Source organism: Sminthopsis crassicaudata, chromosome 6 (genome assembly GCF_048593235.1).
Source record: "Sminthopsis crassicaudata isolate SCR6 chromosome 6, ASM4859323v1, whole genome shotgun sequence".
NCBI lineage: Eukaryota > Metazoa > Chordata > Mammalia > Dasyuromorphia > Dasyuridae > Sminthopsis > Sminthopsis crassicaudata.
This window is the reverse complement of record NC_133622.1, coordinates 1,375,576-1,399,761: the sequence shown is the minus strand read 5'-3', so window position 1 is coordinate 1,399,761 and position 24,186 is coordinate 1,375,576. Positions and strand designations below refer to the sequence as shown.

General features: G+C 40.3%; 1 protein-coding gene across 10 annotated transcripts in view; it reads right to left on the bottom strand.

Annotated features, from left to right (window-relative positions):
• The window catches only part of CRMP1 (collapsin response mediator protein 1), a 71,403-nt gene that overhangs the window by 34,522 nt on the left and 12,695 nt on the right, over nt 1-24,186 (bottom strand). For all 10 annotated transcript variants that reach the window (XR_012483288.1, XR_012483290.1, XR_012483289.1 and 7 more), the window contains exons 2-3: nt 10,617-10,705; nt 2,647-2,831 (exon numbers count right to left, since the gene is read on the bottom strand). Coding sequence is in view for 4 of the 10 variants with exons in the window: in XM_074274146.1 (XP_074130247.1) it covers nt 2,647-2,831; nt 10,617-10,705 (274 nt within the window). In the remaining 6 variants the exon portion in view is untranslated. The remainder of the gene's footprint in view (nt 1-2,646; nt 2,832-10,616; nt 10,706-24,186) is intronic.

Below are 24,186 nucleotides of genomic sequence, written 5' to 3'. Positions count from 1 at the left end.
AAACAGGCTCATCTCCATTTGGTGAGGAAGCCTGAGGTAAACTAAATCTCCTTGGTATTGTAGTTTAAGGAACTACTTACTTCTAAACAAATCTCCTTTTTGTGGGGGATTATATGGTTTCTTATAAAATCATTAACTGAGGTAGATTGATTCTGTTTATCTGGGGAAATGAAATAAGGTAAATAATTATAAGCAGTTGCAAAACTGACCATAAAATTCAGGTCAAAATTTAACAAGTTCATGTTACTTCCAAGCATTATTCTTGTGGTCACGACTATATAACTCGTTTCAGGCTCGGTGGAAATTAACCTCTCTAGACTGGCTGAATCCAAGTTTAGAGAAGTTCACTTCTTGCAAGATTCTAAGAATAAACACTTCTTTTCTTCACTTGAGATATCTCTGAGTATTGGTAAATTGGATTTTCCGAACCACACAGATGAGACTCAGGATTGAATTGCCCCTTTGAAGAACTCTTTAAATGTATGCTCACTGGAGTATCTCAGAATCAATGTGGGGCTCATGGTGGGGAGGGTTAGCCATTAGACCAATGGCCACCTGTTAAGGTAGCAGATAATCTCCAATACCTTTTCCCAAAGTGGACCTTCAACATTTTACCAATCACAGGCTCCCAAACAATTAGAGTTTCCTTTTTTGTTTGTTTGTTTGTTTTTTAAGTAAAGGCCGAGGCATGAAGAAAAGTAGACAGGGAAGACCTCTTCATATAAAGCCTAATGGAATGACAAGGTAAAGTTGTAGAATGCAACACATTAGCCCCACCTGCATCCAGAAAAAAAGGACAAAGGCCTCTTTGATGCAGTGGTTTCTATCCTGTCACTATTCATCAAGGACAAAGTTAATCAAGGTATAACACTGGACCCATACACCCCCACAACTGTGCAAAAGAGACCGATAATTCCAAAGTTATCCAGAGGGGAACAGTGCCGGGAGCAATGGGAGAGTATGAACCCAGGGAAAATTGGCTCTCGATGGAGTTTCCCCAGGCTAAAATCCAATTTCTCGTCCACACATCTTTAAAATGAGGAGTTTTGGACAGATAAAAATAGATGGTAATGAATGAAGTAAGAGCTAAACAATATGGGGTTTCATAGGAAACTACTGGAACAGAAAATAAAGTGTGGAAACAGAGATTGAGAACAAAAGGTTGGGTATAAGCCCAGTTCCACACACACATCTAAATCAGCAGTGACATTCAGAAAAAGAAGGAAAAATAAACCCCCCCAAATCAAACAGAACATAACACACTGAATAAATATTTCACGGATATATAGCAGCCTGCAAACTCAATAAAAATAAATACTAAGACAATAAACTCTAAAGTGCATCCAGAAATATTGGAAGAATAATAAGAAATACTTAATATCCAGAAAAAAATATATATGATAAAAATTGTAAGAATAATGAAAGTGAAAACTAAATCAGAATTTAAGGCAGAAAAAAAAAGAATACCAAAAAGAAAAAAGTAAGAGAAATTAGCATTCACAATTATTTAATTGGGGAAACTAAGTACATAGGTGATAGAGAACTGTACCTAGAGACAGGAAGATTCACCTTTCTGAGTTAAAGTCTAGCCTCAGATACTTCCCAGCTGTGTGACCCTGGGCAAGTCATTTAACCCTGTTTGCTGTTTCCTCATCTATTAAATGAGCTGGACAAGAAATGACCAACCACTCCAATATCTTTGCCAAGAAAACTCTAAATGAGGTCGTGAAGAGTTATACAAGTCTGAAATGACTGAAAAGCAAGAATTCACAATGTAGAAAACACAAAGCAGAGTTATTCTAAAGCTTGAGAAATAGAAGGACATATTTATAAGATAAGAACATAGATGTGAGGTACGATTTTACAGGTGTTAATGCATGCGAGTTCTATATAATCACACTAAATAATTTTGAATATGAAATATGCAGAGATGGTTAGAGTCATAAGTCTTCCAGAAAAGAAAAGAAAAATTATATATCATGGTGCAGGAAAATAATACATGGGGGAACAAAAAGCTTTGCATATGAAGGGCAAAGAATGTCTTGAGAGACTGCATAGATTCCAAGTAGATTGTCGATCCCAAATTTAAATCACTAACAAATGTCATAATTCAACTCCTGAATTTCTTTAAAAATGTAATTTATATATATATATATATGTATATATACATATATATTTATACACAAATACTCATGTATGTACATCGATACATATATTTATATATTTACATACACATATATGAGTATAAAAAGAAAAGATTTTCAAATAGCAGGGAAAAGTATTGTGAAGAGTCCAGAACTCTTCCTAATTTGTGAGAATTCAAATGAGAGATTGGAATAGAATGCTCTGAAAAGCAACAGAGGTTATGTTGCATCCTCAAGCAGCACATCCTGCAAAGGCAAACCTAATCACCAAACAATAAAACATGGGCTTTCAACCAAAGAAATCTGAGATGAAATATGAAAGCAAGACTTTGCTTTATGTGTCCTCTTTCTGCCGACTAAGACAGTGGTTCTCCAAGAGCGCTGCCATGGCACAGAGGAGAACTGATGCAAAATGATTCTGACTTCTGCACATCCTCATTCTACTGCTGGGGAGGAGGACGCTTCAGGGACCCAGCCCCCAGGGACGAGCAGCAGTACTTACTGATCATGGTAGTGCCGCCTGCCAGGGCTGCCTTGGTGCCTTGGTAGAAGTCATCCACAGATGTCATTCCCTGGAAGGGCTTCTGTAAGTATGTGTTGACATCAATTCCTCCAGGGATAACCATCCTTCCATTGGCCTCAATGGTTTTCACTCCCCCAGGAACTATTAAGTTTTCTCCTATTTGTCTATAGGACAAATAACAGAGATTGTCTCAAAATATCAAAGTAAAAAATTCAGTTGATCAACAATATACTTTTTGATAGAATTACTGGAGAATGTGTCCATCATTTGGGTAACCCTAAAGGAATACCACTGAATATCGACTATATTTAAAGAACTTTTACACAGATTTAGTATTCTCTGTGATATAAATCCATAGACTCATAAAGAGAGAGGTACCTGATTTAATTATATTTTTCCATTTTATGATTAATAGTGTTTTCAAATTAGATGTAAATATAATTTTTAACATTCATTTTAATAAAATTTTGAAGTCCAAGTTTTTTCCCTCTCTCACCATCCTCTCTCCTCTGAAAGATGGTAAGCAATTTCATATAGATTATATATGTTCAATCATGTAAAACTTTCTGTAGTAGTCATGCAGTGAAAAGAGAAACAGTTTAACACACATACATATTCATAGTTTGCCGAAAGAAAAAACAAATAAAAATAGACAAAGGGAAACATCATGCTTTGACAGCCTCCATAGTTCTTTCTCTGGATATAGATAGCATTTTCCATCACAAATTTTTTGAAATTGTTTGGATCACTGCATTGCTGAGAAGCGCTAAGTCTACCAGAGTTGATCATTACGCAGTAACGCTGTTGCTCTGTACAGTGCTCTCCCGGGTCTCTTCATTCACTTTGCATCAAGGATAAAGGAAATTTTTTGCCAGCTAGCCAACCTCCCAATGTTGCAGATGATAACCATGGTTCTAATCCCACCTCTGTTACTTACTATGGTACCTTGAGAAAATTGCTTCATCAATTTGGATCCCAATTTCTTTACTTAAAAAATAATGGGATTGAAAAAAAAAAAAGAATCAATGAAGAGATTTTAAAAACCATTTTTATAATCCTAATAATAATAATAATAATGGGATTGGATGATTTCCTGTCCAGCTCTAAAGCTTCTGATCCCAGGACGTCGTGCACCAAAGGATCACTAGGTATCCTCATGTACCAGATTAACTGAGACATAATGTGTGTGTATGTGGGGGGAGGAAACTAGAATTGGGAAAAAGGGAAGTAAGAGAAAAGAGGAAGTCCATCCAGTCTGCATCCCAGTCAAAGTAGGCCAGCTACTCCTTGATTTCCACAGTTTCCCACCTCTCCTTAGGCACAGACCACGCCCATTTCTAGAATGCATTTCCTCCTCAACTTCTCTTAAAATTCTTGATTTGCCTCATGATACACCTCTGAGGCCTTTTCTAGACCTTCCATGAATAATGCTGTCTCCCTAATTCATTGCATTATACAAGTATATGTATTCCATTTGTTGAGGGCGGTAGCCCCTTGGTATTCCTTGTTTGATCTCCAACTTCCTTTGGGACTTGGACCTTTGATACAAGATGTGGTCAAACTAGTTTGGGCTCTCTGAGCTGGCCGGGGTTTTACAGCCCCCATCCTAATCTGCTCAGATAGACCAATGGCATCAGGAAATTCCTTTTTGGGAAGAGACTTCTGTCTGTCCCCAAAAGATAACAAGAGAGTCCTTATCTTATTTACATCACTCTCCGGAACCTCCTTACATCACTGCATAAAAGAGAGAACTCAAAAATCTTCTCTTTGCAAAATGGGCCTTTGTACCTTGCAGCCATTTTGCCCACCGGTGTTTCCATTCTAATCAATAAAGACTATGTTTCCATAGAGCATTAAGTAGCAAATTCCCTTTGCTGCCGAACCGCCCTTGGTTACTTTGGGGAAGGAAGGAGACAGAGAAAAGGAACTGACCCATCTCGGTTTAGACCTCAGTTTACTCCTCATTATTTACTCCTCATCACATTTGCTAATTTGCATGTTATAGCCCAATCTAATCTACTACCTGGCACACAGTATGTCCTGAATAAATGTTCATTGGATTGAATTCTCCCCACTACAATGCTCCACTTGAAGGCAGACAGGATCCCATCTATTTCCCCTTGGTTGTGAAGCTTTCCTAGATCTTCCATGAATAATGCTGTCTCCCTAATTCATTTTATTATACTAGTGAATGTATTCCATTTACTAATTTGCATGTTATAGCCCAATTTAATCTATTACCTTGCACACAGTAGGTCCAGAACAAATGTTTATTGAATTCTCTCTCTCCCCAGTACAACATTCCACTTGAAGGCAGACGGGATCCCATCTATTTCCCTTTGGTATTCCCAGTACTTGGACAGATTAGGAAGTTAGTGAATGTGGCTTTAAGTAAATTAAATGAGAAAGAATAAAAACAGGAATAAATGGTTCAGCCTCGGCAAGGGGGGTTACCAATGCATTGATAAAGCTCCCGGTTCAGGAATACCTGAGCATACACCCCACACGTACTGGGTGAGCCATTTCATTTCTGTCTTCCTCAGTTTTCTCAATTACAAAATGAGGATAATAATATAAGATCTTTATAACAGAGTGGTTGCAAACGCCAAATGAGGTAATCTTCATCTAGTGCTTAGGACAAGGTCTGAAACAGAGGAGGCACTTATTGAATATCTGTCTCCTTCCCCACCCTGAGACTGGATTAAAGGAGAAGAAAAAGACCCAGAGACTCTTCTGAGATGTGCAGGGGAGAGGCAGAAGTTCACAGTGATGGGCTTCAGGAAAACATGATCATGTGCTGAGAGAGGAAGAAGACACAGAGCAGAGTTTGGGGGAGAGAGAAGAGAGGAAGGTGGGATTAGGAGAAGAACCCCTCCCTTGAGGGTGGGGATGTACTTCTGGGAGATATCATTCACAGCCAAGGGGCAGACAGGGGTGAGGAGGAATGGAATACCAGTATTGGGGTTCCGATCGGAATGCTGAGGGCTTGGATCAGCCGGAAAGGAAGCCCAGAGTTCCAAGAGGCTTCAGGAATAGGAACAGCTCGTGCAAAAGCCCACTGGGGTCAAAACCCCAATCTAGGAAGGCAGTTTGGGCAGATGTGTGCAGGAAAGATAGGAGAGCAGACAGTACAGACGCAAAGGTACCCGATAGGAGGCAAGTGACCTTGTCTGGGTGAGAGGTGAGAGGGGGTGGCTCTGTGAGTGGGGAGAAGGGATCAAATGCAGTGAGAGCTTAGAAGATTTGTGGTGCTTGGCTAATGGAAAGTAACGAAGGAGAGGCAAGAACTGGGGATAATTACAATGCTCCGGAGCACTGGTCCTCTGTAGTCTCAACCCCCAGCATTTACCTTCCCAACTCTTATTCCCGAACTGATGAATAACTGTCGGAGAAAAGTCATCAGTCTCATGGAATCTTGTCTACTGCTGAAGAATTCCTGATTCTGATCTCTGAGGGACCCATCGCCACCTCCCAACTTGCCTCTCTTCACTCCCCTTCCCTGTGACTCAGTTTCCCCATTTTTAAAAAGGGGATTTGTATGAGAAGATGCCTAAGGGATCTTCCAGCTCTGGGTTCCATGATCCCAAGAGCCAAAGCAGGGGAACCTTGTTTAGAGTGCTAGGCACACAACCAGGAAGAGCTAAGAAAAAATGACTAGCTACGTGACCCTGGGCAAGACACTTAACCTCCCAGTGCCTCAGTTTCCTCAACTGTATCTCCCAGGGTAATTTTGAGAATCAAAGGACATATAGTTATAAAAATATTTGTAAATTTTAGGCAGCTAGATAGGAGATCAGAAGACTTGAGCTGTAATTCTGCCTCACATAGTTACCAGATATGGCCCTAGCCAAGTCACTTAACCTTTATTTGCCTCAGTCTATTCACTTGCAAAATGGGAATGATAATAGCATCTATTTATTATTAGTAGATTTTGATGCTATTATAATAGCATCAAATGACAAAATATTTATAAAGCACATAGCACTATTCCTGGCATACAGAAAGCACTTAGTGAGTCTTTTCTTTCCTTCCTTTCCTCTCTCCTCTCCTCTCCTCTCCTTTCCTTTCTTCCTTCCCTTCTTTTTTCCTTCCTTCCCTCCTTTTTTTACTTCTTCCCCTTCTTCTTTACTTCATTCCCTCCTTCCTTCCTTCTTTCTTTTCTTCTTTCCTTCCTCTTACCCATCCCTCCCTCCTCCTTCCCTCCCTCCCTCCCTTCCTTTCTCTCTCCTGCCCTCCCTCTCTCCCTTCCTTCCTCCCTTTCTTCCTTCCTTCCTCCCTCCCTCCCTTCCTTCCTTCCTTCCTTCCTTCCTTCCTTCCTTCCTTCCTTCCTTCCTTCCTTCCTTCAATCCTTCCTTCTTTCCTTCCATCCTTCTTTCCATCCTTCCCTTCCTCCTCCTTTTAGGCATTCATAATGTGGACTATAAGAGATTAAAGAAAGATCTTTTGTAACTTGGAAATAAGAAAGGATGAAGGAAAGAAGAAAGGAGGGAAGCCCTCTAGGATAGACAGAATTTAGATCAGTAAAGAGGAAGAGGAAGGTATTCAGCAGCAACAGAGGCAAAGAGAGCAAGCCTTATTCCTGCAGATGATTATAGGGAAGCCAGCCAGCCTGGAAGTGAATATATGCTTGGGAGGGAGGAGCTGGGGAAAAGACAGGAGGGGTGGGAGCTCTAGCCCTAATACCACTCATCATAATTAACATGTGTCATCCTGCCTCGGAGTCATTTTTAATCCAATCAAAATAAGCAAAGTTCCCCCGCAAGCACTGACTTCTGAGCTAAGGGACCAGATGGAGAGACTGGTCATGAATTATGGATTATCTTCAGAATTGCTCTGGGCATTTGGGAGGAGACCTAAAGAAATGAGTTGGTGCATCTGGACCTGGACCCCACTAGTGTCAGGGAACAAGGGGATCACCGCCACCATTGTCCAGAGAAAACAGAGGTCTCCTGGCAATTTGGGGGTGAGTTAGGATCATTAAAAATGCCCCACCTTTTAGGAGAGGTCTTGCTGAGTTCAGAAAACTCACACAAGATTGTTGCTCCTCTTTGGTGACTCTGCTCTTAAAAAGAATAAGTATGGTCCCTGAACTTCAGGTTATCTGGAACTTCTCTTCCACTGCCTGGACTTTTTAGCTCTGCACTCGAGGACTCGAGAACAATCAGTACAGAGTCATATATACATATACATATATATATATAATTCATTTATCTATTTGTTGAGCATCTAGGTGCTCAACAATTAGATAAATGAATCTATTTATAACCTGTTAAATGAATGAATCCATTAATTAATTAATTAACAGAGCTATTCCTGCTATCCCAAATTAATTAATTAATTAACTAATTAATTAGTTAACAGAGCTATTCCTGCTATCCCAAACAGTTCACATCATTATAATGGATCCATTTATACATTTTTTAAATTGTACTTATTAAGTTTGATTTTCCAAATAACACAGTGGAGTCATACTATGAGGTCAATGGGCATGTGGCTATCCCAGAGGGGACTGGTGTGAATTGAATGACATGCATTTTAATTTTTCTGAAAGGTCAATAGTCCAACTGTTCAGTTGTTTTCAATTGTGTCCAACTCTTCTTGATGCCATTAGAGATTTTCTTGCCAAGATCCTGGAATGGTTTGGCATTTCCTTCTTCAGCTCATTTTACAGGTGAGAAAACTGAGGCAAATTGAATTAAGTGACTTGCCCAGGGTCACACAACTAGTGCCAGAAGCTAGATTTGAATGAACTCAGGAAGAGTTTTCTTCATTCAGAATCAGCACTCTGAGCTCTATGGGACTACCTAGCTGCTGGGAAAGGATTGAAGGTGGGAGGCATGAAATATGGATTAGCAAGTAGGGAGTAAGGGGGGTGGGTGATCTTTTGGAAAGCTACTGGGTCAGGCCAGCTGAGTCATGATAACTTCCTCTACCCGGGTGGTGAGTGTGGGGATGGAATCAGGATATTTGCAATCCTCTAGCAGGTTGTCTTAGTCCGGATTATCAGTTTAGCCAGAGATCCAGGGAATTATGAAAGGAAGTGAGCAGTGCACACGTATTGGTGAACAAAGGGCCCCTGGGAATTGACTTCTTCTCTGCCGGACCTTAATCTGCAAATTCTGCCCAATTCCTCCAGCCCTGTGTAGCACAATGTGCTTATTTCATATTTGTAATCCTGTTTGTCCAAGCTTCTAAAGGTATCAGACACATATTGCTTGTTTGTGCTTTTTTACATTTTATTTTTAAGTTATGGGATAAAACAAGGGTTTTTTATAACAAAACATAATAAATGCTTCTAATAAATTGTACTTCTAATCTTAAGGCAGTTAGATGCTATGGTGGATAGAGTGCTGGGCCTGGAGTCAGGAAGACTCTTCTTCCAAAATTCAAATCTGGTATCAGACGCTTGTTATCTTTGGGATTCTGCCTATGTCACTTAACTCTTTTTGCCTCGATTTCCTTATCTGTAAGTGAGCTGAAGAAGCAGATGGCAAACCACGCCAGTGTCTCTGCCAAGAAAACCCCAAAAGGGGTCAGGAAGAGGACCACATGACTGAAAAGAATTGAACAGTTCCTTATTTTCTTACCAGCTTTATCCCACTGCTTGGTCTTCTTCTGTATTCCTCTGTCTTTCATTATATTTACTTTTGGACATTTTTTTACCCTCTACTAGATTCTAAACTTCTATAGAATGCTAACAATATCAAATCCATCTTTAAATGTACTTCTGCATATAGCACGTTAGTCCACACCTAGCAGGCCCTCAATAAATATTTATTAATTTAACCTCCCTTTGATGCAATCAGTTCTTTCTCTTGAGTCATCGTGGAATCCCCAGATCCAGAAAATGGCTTCTTATGCTGCTACCTCTGACTTGGATCACACACAACACACTCCCTTCTTTTTCTTCCTCACGTGGATCCCTGGGTAATTCTTAATCTCTTCCTGGTCAAATATAACCCAGAAAATTCCATCCCCCTGGACACCAACTGTAGTTCCTAAAGAGTCAATCGCTAAAAGAGGTCCATCCATGATGTTATCAACTCTGTTATTTAATTTGTTTTCCTGATAGTCATATGGGAAAAACAACAACAACAACTGAGCATCACACTACCCAGCTTTAATCACCTCTCAGTAACTCTGAGTTACCCTACAGATCTTTGGATGTCAATGAAAGGACCAAAAGCAGAAAGGCTGGAGAGATAGAGCCAGGCCCCTGGTCTAATATGTTCCAATTGTCCAATATGGAATCTATGTATTTTTTGCCCTATAAATCTGACAGGCATTTCCATAAATAATAACAGCAACCACATTCTACCCACAAGAACAAATGTCCCGAATCATTCTGCATTTCTAATGCCAACAAAAAATAAATATAAGTATTCATCTAAATACCTGTTTAAGTAGTAAAAAAATTAGTTTTACATACATACTTTTGTCCATCTACAGGAATTTATATGTACATATAACCATGTGTATATGCTCATTTATATGTACATATACCCTTCCATGTATATGTGTGTGAACATTTTATATGTAGCTTACATATATGGTATATATACATATAGATAATGTATCTTAAGTAAATTAGAATTCAGGAATACATATATATAATATATACATATATATTATACTTATACACACATATGAATACACATAACTATGGGTACATGTTCACATGGACATACATGTGCGTATATACACATACACATACACACACACACACACACATATATATATATGTATACACACACACATCCCTGTATGTGGGTAGTGATTGCATAAACAATGATTAAGAAAACTAGAGTTCGGGAATCATATATACATATGTGAATATACACACACATATATACATTACAGACGTACTTTATATATGTATGTATACACACATATGTAACACTGAACTAAATCAGAAAAGTAATCAAACTATTGTGTTTTAGTCAACCAACTTTATAAGTCCATCTTCCAAATAGAGGTCTGCATAGAAGGACTGGTCGTCATTGATAATCCTTCCTCCTTTAATGAGTAGCCGGTCACTCTGGAAAAAAAAAAGAGCAAAGGAGATCATGTAACCGGGGCAGGAAGCTAATAAGCATTTATTTAAGTCACCTTAATCTGAAAAGTCTTGCAAATCTTTACTCCAGTGATGGAGTACCATCAAAAGAGCAAATGGGGCAAGTCGGCATCCTTGCAAATAAAGGCTTCCTCATTCTTTGTCTGAGATCCCCCTAGACTCTCCCTTCTCTGAACTTTTGTACTCACAAGTCAGAATCACATAAAATGACATTTCATAGAACATATAAGGGGCCTTAAAGTCAGAACTGGAGTTCCAAGGACAAATCAGAGAATGCTAATTTGAAAGGCAGAGAATGTTAGAACTAGAAGGAACCTTAGAAATGATCTATTATAACCTTTAACCCCCAGCCCTCCATCCTGCTTTATGTGGAAAAGCCCACAGAATAGATGGAAACTGTCAAACACTACAGAGAGCAAAATGCACATAATTAGGTAGGAAATAAGGATAGAAACATAGGTCGGTGTTGGATTGTAGAGGGTCTTGAATGCTCCCAAGGAAATTACAGGGAAGACAGCGATGGGAAACTATCATTTTGAGCTCAGGAGAAATAATAAGATCACATTTGTGCAGAAGCAATACTATAGTTAAATGGTTAAAGTGATGACGGCCCTTTAATTTTCAGTTCTGTGGCATGGTTTAGGACCCAGCTCAGAAGTCACTAAGCAGAAGCAGTTTGGAGATGGGAGATTTTCTATGTGGGAAGACCAGCCAATCAATAACATTTATTAAGCACCTCCTGTGTGCCAAGCACTGGGCTAAGCTCTGGGAATACAGAGAAAAACAGCCTCTACTCTCAAGGAGCTCACAGTCTGGTGGGGAAGACTTGGTGCAAATTGCTATGCACAAATAAGCTCTAGAAAGTGGGTGGAGAGTCCCCCCCGCAGAAGGAGGGGACCAGCATCAAGAGGGGCTGAGAAAGGCTGGGATGTAAAGGGACCCAGGAAAGCCAGCAAGTGAAAATGAGGAGGGAGATGATTCCTGACTCCACTTCCTAATTCTTCAAAAACACCACTTCAGGACCCCTGGTGTAGGGAGCAGCTATTTTGTAAATTCTAAAACACTTTTCTTTATTACCTTATCTAAGTCATTTTACTCTCCTAATTCTCATTTTGGTCTTCTGTAACAAAACAAATCCACTGCCTCACCAGCAGGGTTGCCATGAAGAAAATAATGATCAAGGTTAAAATGCTGCCTGCATATAATGATAAATACGACAGAAAAGCTGGGCCTCACAAGTGTTTGTCGGGTCCGCATGTTGTTGGATTGACATTTTAGATGGATACCATTTACCATGTTGGGGGGGGTCTATTTATTACGGTTCTCTACGTGCGTGTGTGCATGTGCACCCGTGCATGCATGATTAATGGAAATAGAGGTGACTAATTGATTGGTAAAATGTGTTTTTAAAAAGGAAGAGTAAATACTGGCCTGATCCTCAGAAAATAGAGTTAGGAAAAGGTCTCCAGAGTATTGGATGGCAGAGTTTAAAAAAGGATATGGACAAAATTTCGCACAGGTTGAGATGACCTGAATGGCTTACTATGGACATGGTGGACTGGGTCTTGTTTGCACAAAGACCCGGAGTGACAGCTTAGAATGATTCATAGGTGAGCATTATGATGATTCATGAGAAGGACTCTGCCACCAGTGCACTCAGGGGCCCTCAGATTTCACAGTCTTCCTAGCAGGGATGAGGAACTAAAGAAAGCTCTTTTTTCTTTAAACCACTTGAGTTCATGCCCTTGGAGCACCCACTGCTAGGAATATTGCTGCCCCTATTGCTACTGGTACAACTACCATTACTGCTCCTCCTACTTCTATTATAGCTACTACTACTATTATTGCTGCTGCTGCTGCTGCTCCTACTATACTACTACTATTTTGCTACTACTGCTAGTAGTACTTTACAACTAATACTATACTACTATTACTTTGCTACTACTATACTCCTACTACTACTTTATTACTTTTACTTTACTACTACTACACTACTACTACTTTACTCCTCCTCCTTCTTCTCTTCCTATTGCTACTGTTGCTACTACTACCGCTGCTACTGCTGCTGCTACCACTAGAATTTATATAGCACTTTAAGACTTACAAAGCTGATCTTATTTGATCTTTATAACAACCCTGGAAAGTGTGTATTATTTATCTATCCTACAGCAAGAGGTGGTGCTGGGGCTTGGAATCGGGAAGACTCATCTTGAAATGAAATCTGACCTCAGACACTTACTAGCTGGATGATAGGGAAAGTCACCTAACCTGGCTTGCCTCAGTTTCCCATCTACAAAATGAGCTAGAGAAGGAAATGACAACCCTCCAGGACCTCTGGACACCAGATGGGGGCATGAAGAGATGAACACAATTAAACAACTTAATGCCAATTTTACAGATGAGGAAACTGAGGCAAAGAGCATTTACCTGGCTTGCCAAGGGTGGATTGTGATGAGCTGTCTTAGAGATGATTTGAATTCAGGTCTTTTTTATTCTTTCTATCAGCACTCTATCGACTGAACCAGCTAGCTCCTAGTGAAGATCAACTATCAAATCCCCAAGGAAATCAGTGATCAAAAAGGTCACAATCGTACCAAAATATCTTAGCAGCCCCCCTTTTTGTACCAGACAACTGGAAATGAAGTCCATGTGTGCCTTTGGCTGGACTGCCTAGCAGCCTGGGCACATGAATATAATGGAGTGCCAACTGGGCACCTCACATTCAATCCCTGTGTATAAAAATGCTCCTGATGCACTTCTGTTGCTCTGTTTGATCCTCCCAACAGCCCTGGAGCAGGAGGACAGGTGCTACCATTCCCATTTTATGGAGGAAGAAGTGTCTGCAAAGAGCCTGGTCTAAGGAAGGTCACAGAGAATGAAACAGTGAACTTGAGAACGGTCTCCAGCCCCACGGTCTGGGACTTGTCCTGCCCGGTCAGGTCATACCTTCTGACTCAAGGCAATACAAATGTTCAAAGCCTGGAAGCTTTGTCCAGCTCACTCATTTTACAGATGACAAAACTGAGCCCCAGGAGAGAAATTACTCAGCAAGTCCCCCCTCCACCTCCTGGGCCTCTGGATCCTCATGTGTAGACTATCTATCCTTTGAGGTTCCTTCCAGCTCCAAAGCCCTCACCCCATGATCCTAGTTATCAGAACACGCAGAAACATCAAGATTCCTGAATAGGAAGGTCCAAGAAGAGCAGAGAAGAGGAGGAGGGCCGTCCACCTCCTTCGGCTAGTCGTCCGCCTCCTGCAGCCGGCCTCCCAGAGGACAGCTTTTCCGGCTGCTGACTAAAAGTCCCACAATTAACCCCGGCAAGGAAGAAGGCTGAATAAAGCACAAAGAGGACATGGAAGGCTGCTGACTAATGACCCTGACCCGCATCTTCTCCTTGCCCTTGGAAAGGCTTTCGGCCCCCTGGCTTCCCTCTGATCCCCAGTGAGGCATGAGATTAGAAGGGCCCTTGGAGCCTCCTCCCTGGGCACGCCTGGCAGGGAAGCCCCTGCTCTGGTCCCTCCCTTGGAGAAAGAGAGGATGATGTAATGGTTAGGTTGCTGAAGAAGGGGCAAGTCATGGGCCCTTTTGGAGCCTCAGTTTTGTCATCTGAAAAATGAGCGGTCAGGCTTCTTGAGCAGAAAGATTCCTTTCACCTCTAAATCTCTGACCAAATTGTCTTGGACTTAATTCCTAGGGGACACAGAGAAGGCAGTTTTCTCTTCAGAATGATTTCTCCTTCTGGCTTAATGCCTTGCCCTTCTGCTTCCCTTCCCCCACAGTGATGCTATGGGCGTTTGCCAAGTGGATAATCCCAGGGACAGGGGGAACTATATAAAGCACCATAGAAAACTGAGCTGTTGCCCTTCTCCCCCTCCTCCTCCCCAGCAACAGCCTCCAGTGCCAGCCTCACGGTGCCAAATGAGCCGCCTCCAGCCTGCCATGTACTGGTGGGCCCTTTCACCAGGGGGCTTGCTGACGTCACTTTCCTCAAAGCCAAATGCTATGTTCCCCTCAGACAAGAAGAAACAAGGAAGCTCTCCTTGTCGCCACATTGCAATTACCCACCATGCCCCATCCTGGCAAGAAAGAAAATCACTTTCTGTCAGGGTACTTTTGTTCTCCTAATAAACATTTGTTTTTATGCTGAATGCAGTTTTTAAAAATCAACATCATCCTTTAAGGCTGCAGGAAGGTTCCTGCTGGGACCATGTCTGTTCCCAAGGAAAGAAAGGGAACCTCCTTTATCCTAGTGCTCTGGACTGAGATGCTTGATCAGTTCTGGGCCTGGTACCTCAAGATTTCCAGTATCCTCTCCCCACATACAAACAGCAACACACCCCCATGCTTTAGTAGATGCTTTTATGACTTATAAAGTGAAAGAAAGAGACAGAAAGAAAAATTAAAATAAGGAAAAATAAAAAGAGAGAGGAAGAATGGGAGACTATCAGAAAGGGACAAAGAAAGAAAAGAGAGATGGATAAAAGGAAGGAAGGAAGGAAGGAAGGAAGGAAGGAAGGAAGGAAGGAAGGAAGCAAGGAAGCAAGCAAGGAAAGAAGGAAGGAAGGAAGGAAAGGAGGAAGGAAGGAAGGAAGGAAAGGAGGAAAGAAGGAAGGAAGGAAAGGAGGAAGGAAGGAAGGAAGGAAAGGAGGAAAGAAGGGAGGAAGGAAGGAAGGAAGGAAGGAAGGAAGGAAGGAAGGAAGGAAGGAAGGAAGGAAGGAAGGAAGGAAGGAAGGAAGGAAGGAAGGAAGGAAAGAAGGAAGGAAAGAAGGAAGGAAGGAAGGAAGGAAGGAAGGAAGGAAGGAAGGAAGGAAAGGAGGAAGGAAGGAAGGAAGGAAGTGAGGAAGGAAGGAAGGAAGGAAGGAAGGAAGGAAGGAAGGAAGGAAGGAAGGAAGTGAGGAAGAAAGGAAACAAGGATGCAAGGAAGGAAGGAAGGAAGGAAGAAAGGAAGGAAAGAATAACTACTACACATGGACCAAATGTAGAGCTCCTTTGCCAATCAATAACTATTTATGAAGCACATAACGTTTTCCCAAGCACTGAGTTGGATGTGGGAATACAAACATAGAAGTGACACCGTCCTTGATCCCAAGGATCTTACATCCTACTTGAGGAAGCAGGGTAAAAACAAAATGCAGTGGAAATGATGCCAGAATCCAACAACTTGGATTCAAATCCTAACTGCCAGTTGTTATGAGTGTGATGTTGGATATGTCAATTAACTTCTTAGAACTTCAGTTCCTCATCAGAAGGTCCTCATTCATAGATAAGTAAATATAGCATATAAAAGAAAAAAAAAAAAAACAAGTAAAAGAGGGGCAGTGACTAAAGGATTCAAAAAAGGTCCCTTAAAGGAGATGGTCCTTCAGCCAAACTTTGAATGGAGTTAGGGACTCTGAGGTCAGAAGACGGGTGTTCTGGGTCTGGGAAACAGCTTAGCTCAGGCTACAGCCAGACACAAAGGGGAAGCAGAAGGAAATAATCAAATCACATTCACTCCACTGAAGAGGAAGGCTGCAAAAATGTAATTCAACTAAATAAACTTTTTTAGATGCCTAGTGAATTAAGCTGATAGTTTCATTGAGGACTAAGGCCCACTGGATGAGGGAGGACAAGACAAACTCACACTGCCTTTATTCAGAGGTCTCTTTTCTGACAGCCTCACCAATCTGGAAGACTGCCAAAAGCCAGGAAGACTCAAAAGAGGTCAGTGATCAAGCAAAATAGCTGTCACATGCACTTACCCATCATCGGCTCTGTGTGCGCTTTCTGGCAAAATCTAGATCAAATTCTGGTCTATTGGCTTAAGGCTTCAGTCACTGCCTCCATCATCCTCCAACCCCAAACAAGTCAATAGTGAGTTTGCATGATGATATACAAACAAAAGGAATTTATAAAATCTATTTGAAAAAGTAGGGGTGAAGGAAAAAATCAGTCACCCCATGTTATTTATCCAGTACATGTTTGTGGCAAAACCAGTGACCTTTTTTCAATTATAGATTCTTTGCTGAAAGGTGCTGTCAAGGTGGTCAGGGTAGGGAGATATCACAGGATCACAGATTCTTGAGTTGGAAGGAACCATGGGATTTGTTTGGTCCAATCCCTTCATTTGCTAACTGAGGCTTTGGAGACCCAGAAGGCTTAGCTGACTTGTCCAAGGTGACCCAGTGGAAAGTCACTGGGCTGGGGTTTGCATCTTGCTTCTTCTGATTCCAAACTCACTTCTCATTTTTTTACGCTCAGAGGACTAAGGGCTGGTAGCAAAGAAATGACAGTGGGCTCTGATTGAGTTTTGGATGCATTAGCCAGGGGAAGTCACCATCAGAGCATGTATATAACATCCATCTCTCTCCCCAGCAGTGTGAACATTGCTCTAAGACTATTTAATGATACTGTGGTTTCCATATCCAAGCCCCAAATTTCATTTCTCTGAGCTCAAGAGAGGATAATGAAATTGCGTTTATTCTTTGTAAAGTGTTGCTTGCCCCTTTCTGGGAACTTTCTCTTATCCTCACACTGCGGTCCCATCTTGGATGCATTCATGAAGAGACGGGCCATGGAGAGAAGGACTCATTCCTTGCTTTCCGTGCACCCACTACCCCAATACCTGCCTCTGTACATTTTCTCTGGCTGAAGTGAACAGGAATCCTCTTCCTCTTCTCTACCACAATCCTGCCTATTCTTCAGTAGAATCCAACTCATCCCACAGATTTCAGTCTCACTGTGATGTTCCTCTTTCTTGAACTCCTAGAGTAATCACCTCCCGGGCTGTAACAGTTTGGCACTTCATTTCATGCTGATGTATTTTAGTGCCTTTTTCCTACTTGAAAGTCTCCTATCTTCAAGGGTTCTTGACAGGGAATGGATTTTTCTTATCTTTTCCATCAAAACAGCTGGACGAGGCAGACCATACTAGCAGGCTTATCCCCATCCCCATGCCATCCAGGAAATCACTATTGTCGAATCACAGCTCTGCTCCCTTCTGCTTGGGAACGTCCCCTTTCTGAACCTATTTCCTCACCTCTAAAAGGAAGATCTAATTGGGTAATCCCTGAGATCTCTTTTAGCTCTGAATCCTATGATTCTATGAGCCCATTAGGAAGCAAAAGTGATCCTTTTTTTGAACATCCAGAACATGCCATAAGTTTTTTTTGGGTTTTGTTTTAATTTCAGGAGGGAGAAAACTGCCATTTCTCACTCATTCTGAGTCTTTGAACTGTTTTTACTTACTGTAGATACAGTTCTAATCAGTCTGGAAAGCTGATGCTCCAGTCCCTAGTAGATTAGATGCATAAGACAAAAACCAGGGCAAGGATAAAAGGGGACAGGAAAAGCACCCTGACAATAGCAAGAAGTAGGATAACTTGACCACGAAGGAATCAGCAATACAGTGGAACGAATTCTGAGCCTGTGACTTGGAAAGCTGCGTCCCCATCACCACTTGTTCTAGCTGTCTGGTCCTGACTACTTAAACTCGCTGACACTGACTCATCCGTAAAATCAGGACAGAATCCTAGCTTTAGACTTAAAAGGGACCTTGCCATTTTCCTCTTATAATCTGCATGGAATTGCAGCCTTCCTGTGATAATAGCTACCTGTCGACTAACAAAATCAGAAAGGCGGGATGCCCGGTCGTGCCTTTCCTTCTGAATGGACAAATTGCAGGTGTGGCGTTGTTGTAGGATGGAAGGCGAGTTTGTGAACCAAGATGGCTTCCAATGAGGACGCTGGGCTGAGCAGGGGGAGAACGGCAGACACATGTCCACTTCAGAAATCCAAGGAACTCTACCCTCACCCAAACTAACAACTTGCTTTGAAAAATGATCAAAGGAGACCTCCCAACAGAAATGGATCCCTTAGGCACTGACAAAGTCAATGAAGAGAGAATCTCTACTCCCCATTCAAGAGAATTTTAAGTGCAGACCTCTAAGGCAGGCACTGGAGAACATAGAAGAAGAGAGAAAATACAAGAAAGTTTGAGAGTTGAAAGAGACTTTATCGGTCATCTTGTCCACATCTTCATTTTTTAGGATGAGGATGAAGAAAATGAGAAGGAGGATAAAGGTGAAGATGATACAGGATTACTAGAAGGGTCTAATGTAAATCCTGGTCCTTTGGCACCAAATCCAGCATGCTCTTTCCACCTCACTACTGCCCTGGAGTGTATGGTCCAGGAGGCATAAAAGCAATAGTACTTCCCATTTCTGTCACACATTTTATGGCCACAAAGCATTTGATGACAATTATCTGATTTGATCCCTAATACAACTTTACAATGTTTGCACGATAACAATCACTGTTCTTGTTAGTGGGACTATCACTGAAGCTAAGAAATGGAGGGATACATAGATAGGAAAGCCAGGTCTTCTCACTCTGATTTTATTGTTTTTTTCATCACATCATGCTTGACATTTACTTAAAGAAAGCCCAAATCAGAATATGACAGACGCTTCAGAGAAATCTCAATGAGTCAAAGAACTACATGCATTCAGAGAATGAAATATTTTCTGGACATAGTATGGTAGGAGCTGAAAATGGGAGGAGGACTACTAGAAAAATATGAAGAAAATTGGTAAAATTGGGAGGTTTTAAATCCCGTAAGGTGCTAGAGCCCCAGATTTCTGACAGCCATTATTGTATGAGCAATGCAATTTTTATTTGGACTTTGCATCCGACGACAGGTTCAAATCCCAGATCTGCCACTTACTCTCCAAATGAACATGTCAAGAAGGAAAAAAAAACCAAGTATTTATTGCTTGTAATATGCCAGACAGTTGCTAATTGCTTTGCAAATATTACCTTATTCATGTGATGCTCACTCACAAAGATCCTGGAAGGTAGGTGCTATTTTTATCCTGATTTTACAGCTGAGAAAAGTAAAGCCGACCAGTTAAGTGACATGCCCAGGATCACTCTGCTGTTAAGTGTCTGACACCAAATTTGACATCTCTGCTCCCTCCAGTCTCAGTGTTCCATCCACTGCTCTACCTAGCTGCCATTGGAGGGCTAGAGTCACATCTCATACTAATTTTTTTCCTCCCCGCAGTTCTTCTTCCTGTCTTGTCAAGACTTGAAACATAGTAGGTTATCAGTTACTATTTATTATTGCTTTGCTTTAATTCATTCCATTAGCAAAAGCATGCTTTGCTGTTCTTTTTGCTCCCTGATACTCCTTTTCCATCTTGTTATTTTTCTACTCAAAAACCATCAGAACCTCCCAACTTCCTACCAAAGAAAGAACAAGCTGCTTATTGTAGCATCAAAGCCCTCTTTGGTCTGACCTGAGTTTCCTTTTCCAACCTGAAGATACACTTCTGCCCTCCATTTCTTCTGAATTCCAGCTGGATTGAACTGTGTCCATCTCCTGCCTCCACCATTTTCATATCTCCATTCAAGCTCTCTACCATGGCTGAACAGCCTCCCTCCATCTCACCTATTTCTAGCTCCTGATGTTCTCTCTCTCTTTCATGGTCTAGCCCTAGAGCTGTCTTTTTTCTGAAACTTTCCATCGTCCTCTCCTTCCATTTCTCATTCATCATCATCCCTGCCTGGGCCCCATAGGGCCACACTCTTTTCAATCATGCTGATCTGTGTCTATATCTTTGCACCCCAAGCTCCTGATAGGGTGTAAATTCCTTGAGGGGTGTCGATGGCTTATTCGTGCTTGGATCCACCATCCTGAGGGAGATGCTTCACACCATATAATGGGTTCTTAATGTTAACTGAAAGAAATAGAATGTGCCCTGTTTCTTCTAGCCCTTCCTGACTTCATCATCTAATAATTCTCCCACCTTACACAGATCTTTCACCGAATACTTCATTTCTATATAGACCTACCTCATTCTACTTTGTATTATACTGCTCTGTGCCCCCAAGGTCACCTCCTCATACTGGATTACCCAGTGCTTGTGGGCAAGGACTGTGACTTCAGGGCCCCTTTCTCAGGGCCCTGCCCAGAACATGCTTTTACCCCATTTCCGGGTAAAGCCAGATCTTTGAAAGATTCTACCTCACAGTCTGATAACTGATGAAAAGCATGTGCTAATTTATGTGACAACTGGTAAAGTTTATACATGCTCATCACTACTGATTTCTGAAAACATCTGCTATATTTTCTGCTTTGATGCAACATGTTTATATTTGTCAATGCTTTTACTGCACTAACTTGGACAGTGACTCAAAAATAGCCATTGGGATGACATGGTCTTTAATGATCATATTGTATCATCATCATTCTCTGAGGTGCATGAGGTCCAGCCTCTAGGGATAAATGGAAATGAGGCCATGTCTACAGGCAAAAATCTGTTCCTATTACAAGAGCCCAAAGTCAGATCAACCTAAATCCAGGTCCAACGGAAAGACTCCTAAATCACAATGGGCACAGAACTTTACTCAGTTTCCTTCTCTGTACAATGAAGGACTTGAACCAAATATTCTCTGGGGTCCTATCTCATCTATGAGACGATAATTCCAAAAAAGTAGAATTTTAACAATGACTTTGCATAGACAGTAACAGACTATAACTTTCACTACATATATATTTCCTCTCTCAACCCCCTGTTCTCCTTCCCCCTGGACCCTGATAGGTGGTTTAATGGATAGAACATTGAGCATGGAGTCAGAAAGGCCTGAGTACAAATCTTGCCCCAGACTTTCTAAGCATTTGACGTTACCTTAGTCTATTGGTGAAAGAAATGACAAACCACTCCAGTATCTCTGCCAAAAGAACTCTAGACAGTGTGTTCCCCAGAGTCACAGAGTCAATCACAATGGAACAACATTGACCCTGAACAACAATGCTGACCCTGTAGCAAATCCTACTCTAAAGAAAAGAATTCTATTGTAACTAAGGATTGAGATCTCTTAGCTCACTGAGTCAAATCCCTTCTCTCTAGTTCTCATTTTCCTCATGTCTTAAACAGGTGGAGGGGAAGGTTGGAATGGATGCTCTCTGGGGCTTTCCATTTAAGAGAGTCTAGGTTCTCAGTTCTAAAATTCACTTTAGGGATAAACATTTGATATTCCATGTCCTGAGACTCAATAATCAATAGTCTATGATTTAAGATCCAGTGTTAACATTCTACACTGTATGTTCTAAGACCATGTCCAACTCTAACATTCAAGATTCTACATTTTACAGTCTTTTTAAATCTAATATTCTGTTTTCTAGTTCCCTTCTAGGTGATACAAAAGAATATATAATTGGTAATATAGTCCCGAGGAACTTAAAAATCAAGATTAGGAGTTAAGATTTATAAATGATATAAAACAGTCACATAGCAATTGCAGCACTGAGTGAAGTGGTGGGTTGTTTGGTAAAGACTGATTTGGTCCAAGAGGTCTGAGACAGGAAGATATGAGTGTAGGCTAGAGTGTTTAGGAAAGATTCTCAAGGAAAGACAAAACAGATTAGAGAGAAATGACTTGTCTAAGAAGAAAAAGTAATATTTCACAAAAAATATGAATTAGAGTAATGAATCAACATGCATTTAATAAGCATGAACTATGTGCCAGATGTCATACTAATTTCTAGAGATACAAAAGGCAAAAGTAAAAATGAGATTGTACCTGCTCTCAAGAAGTTTTCATTCTAAAAATCATGTATTCTGTGTGACTCTAAATGTTTAGAAAGGAGTTACGGTAGACATATCTGGTTTAACATAAGAAACAATTTCCTATGTTATTGACTATATTGACTATGTTTCAGCTGAAGAAAAAAAGCAGTGGTATTAATTATTATTTCAGAAAAATCAAAAACAAAAATAGACTCAAATAAAAGAGATATTTAGTGAAACTATATTTTGCTAAAAGGAACCATAGACAATGCAGAAATATTAAACATTTTACAGAAAATTTCTCCAACAAATACATAGGGAACTGTCAAAATTTTAGAAATAATTGAAGAAATTAGGGTAGACAAATGAGGAAACAAAACTATCACTCTTTACAGACAATATGATGGTATATTTAGAGAATTTCAGAGAATCAATTAAAAAACTATGTGCAACAATGAACAACTATAGCTACGTTGTAGGATATGAAATAAATTCATGTAAATCATTGGCGTGTGTGTGTGTGTGTGTAAAGCTAAGCAGCAAGAGATATGCAGAAAAATTCCCTTTAAAATGACTGTAGATAATATAAAATATTTGGGAGTCTACCTAACAAGACAACACCAGGAACTTTTTTTTTTTTATATATATATATATTTTATAATATTATCCCTTGTATTCATTTTTCCAAATTACCCCCCCTCCCTCTATTCCCTCCCCCCGACGACAGGCAATACCATACATTTTACATGTGTTACAATATAGTCTAGGTACAATACATGTGTGCGAATATCATTTTCTTGTTGCACAATAAACATTAGAATCCGAAGGTACATGCAACCTGGGCAACACCAGGAACTTTTTGAAAAAAATTTATGGAACATTTTTCACACAAAATCAGATCTAAACAATTGGAAAATTTTCCATTTCTCATGAATGGCCAAGCTAATATGATAAAAATGAAGATTCTACCTAAATCAATCTACTTATTAAGTACTATAACAATCAAACTACTGAAATATTACTTTATAGATCTAGAAAAAATAATAAAATTCATTTGAAAGGAAAAAAGTGATGAATATCAAGGGAATTAATGGGAAAGAAAACAAAGGAAGATAACTCAGCCATACCAGAGCTAAATTTATATTATAAAGTGGGAGATATCAAAATCATTTAATACTGGCTAAGAAATAGTGTGGTAGATAGTGGAATAAGTTAGGTACAAAGACACGATAGTCAATGATTCCAGAAAACCAGTGTTTGATAAACCCAAAGATTCCATCTTCTAAGATAAGAATTCATTATTTGGGGGGAAAATTGCTGGGGAAAACTGGAAAATGGTATGACAGAAATTAGACTTAGATAAACACCCTATGCTTTGATTTCACCCCCTATACCACGATAAGATTAGAATGGGTTCATGATTTTCACAAAAAGGGTGCTATCATAAGCAAATTAGGAGAGCAGTGGATTGTTTACCTGTCAGATCTTTGAAGAAGGGATGGATTTGTGGCCAAACAAGAAATAGGGAACATTATAAAATGCAAAATGGATAACTTTGTTTACATTACCTTAAAAATGTTTTGCACAAATAAAATCAATATGATCAAGATTAGAAGGAAGAAAGCTAGGAAACAGTTTTTATAGCCAATGCTTTATATAAAAACCTCATTTCTAAAACATAGAGAATTGAGTCAAATTGATAAGATTACAAGTCATAGCCAAATCGATAATCATATCAAAAGATATGAACAGGCAATTCTTAAATGAAGAAATTAAAACCATCTATAGTCAAATGAAAAAAATAACTGTTGGTTAGAGAAACAAATTAAAACAACTCTGAGGTACTGCCTCACGTCTATCAGATTAGGTAAGATGACAGAAAAATATAATTA